The sequence below is a fragment of the Arachis hypogaea genome, chromosome 9, assembly GCF_003086295.3.
Source record: "Arachis hypogaea cultivar Tifrunner chromosome 9, arahy.Tifrunner.gnm2.J5K5, whole genome shotgun sequence".
In the NCBI taxonomy this organism is placed as follows: Eukaryota; Viridiplantae; Streptophyta; class Magnoliopsida; order Fabales; family Fabaceae; genus Arachis; species Arachis hypogaea.
The window spans coordinates 94,643,116-94,644,657 of record NC_092044.1 but is presented as its reverse complement, the minus strand read 5'-3'; the positions used below and the strand labels follow the sequence as shown (position 1 = coordinate 94,644,657).

At 32.4% G+C, this 1,542-nt stretch overlaps 1 protein-coding gene across 1 annotated transcript; it reads left to right on the top strand.

The window, feature by feature from the left end:
• Nucleotides 1-219: 219 nt before the first annotated feature.
• Nucleotides 220-765, top strand: LOC112709327 (uncharacterized). Its single transcript, XM_025761221.1, has one exon. It carries the CDS (start codon nucleotides 220-222, stop codon nucleotides 763-765), a length of 546 nt encoding a protein of 181 aa, XP_025617006.1.
• The last annotated feature ends 777 nt before the right edge of the window (nucleotides 766-1,542 follow it).

Sequence of the window (1,542 nt, the reverse complement as noted above, 5' to 3'; positions counted from 1 at the left end):
GACTAACAGAGAGAAAAACCACTAACGCCACATAGACTCATCCAGTCCTTTTCTTCTTGTCTCTAATTGAAACATCTCTTACGTTACATTGTCCGTTTCCTGAATATATATATAAAACCCCTTTCCATCTTCAATTCTTGATCAAGAACTTACTAATAAGGATATATCATCACAAATTAAGCTTGGTTGTGAATTGTGAGAAAAAAACAAACAATAACCATGAAGAATTCATCAGAAGTTGAAGAAGAAGAGGAAGCACAAGATCATCATGATGGAACCAAAAAGTCTTATGATTGCACATTCTGCAGGAGAGGCTTCACAAATGCTCAAGCTTTAGGGGGTCACATGAATATTCATAGAAGAGATAGGGCCAAGAACAAGCCTCATCTTCTTCATCACTCACCAAATTCCTCAAACAATAATCATCAAGAGGGAGAATTCATGTCCCTAAAATTCTCATCATCATCAACCCATGCTTTCGATTCTCAAAGGACCTATGACAACATGTATTTTCATCCACCTCCACCACCACCACCTAACGATTATCAAGTTAGGAACCATCAGCAACATGAACCACCATTTCAATTAGATCAATTTCATCATCAGCCTATGATGAATCTCAAGAATCAAGAGCTTCAAGGTGCCAATTTGAGTCTACAAATTTGCCCTACTAGTGATGATCAACATGTTATTAGAAGAAGAATTCACCAGCAAGATAGTGATGAAGTGGACTTGGAACTCAGACTCGGCCACCATCATCCATAATTCTCAATCACAACTCAAACCTAATAATCAAGGTATGTATATCTTAACATTTCTTTTCTTTTTCTTTTCATCATGTCATTATATTATGTATGTGAAGAGCACATATATATGAATCTTAATTTCACAATAGTACCCCTAAGCACATATTAAATTCTTGATTAATTACACTATTTATGGACATTAAATTTTGGGCCAACTTTATATTCTCCTAATTAAGGCATGTATGAATATAAGCAGAAGATTTGGATGGCATATTGTAAATGAAGCCCAGAATGGTGAACTGATCAATGAAGTATATCAGAACTAATTAACTATGAGGTACATAATAAATTGTATTATTATTCTTATTATTATTGTAGTTATATTTATTTAAGAATTAGTAGCATATAGAAGGCTGGGTTATGTTAATGCCTAACCTTTATTTTCATTGTATCAGCAGAAGATATTAACCTAGCTAGGTTTTCTTCTTTCATTTGGCTTGCAATTAGCATATATATATGGATGGATGTTTTAGATTCTTATTATCAATGTATACAACAGTACTATATTAAATTAAAGATCTTCTATGACTAGTAGAACTTTATGATTAATCCTTTTGCTTACGCATTTTAGGTTTTAACTTGACTTTAAATTACCTATAATTTTATTTCTTGGTTTTGTTCATTTTATGCACCCAATTATGATTGATTCACATTGTTTTATCTTTCAAAAGATTGTTTCTGATTTAAAGCACAGTTAAGATCAGATACTATTGTCTCATATACTCTCATGTCAAAT

Excerpts from the sequence above, each read along its gene's own strand:
- LOC112709327 (XM_025761221.1), top strand. The coding sequence starts at position 220 with ATGAAGAATTCATCAGAAGTTGAAGAAGAAGAGGAAGCACAAGATCAT.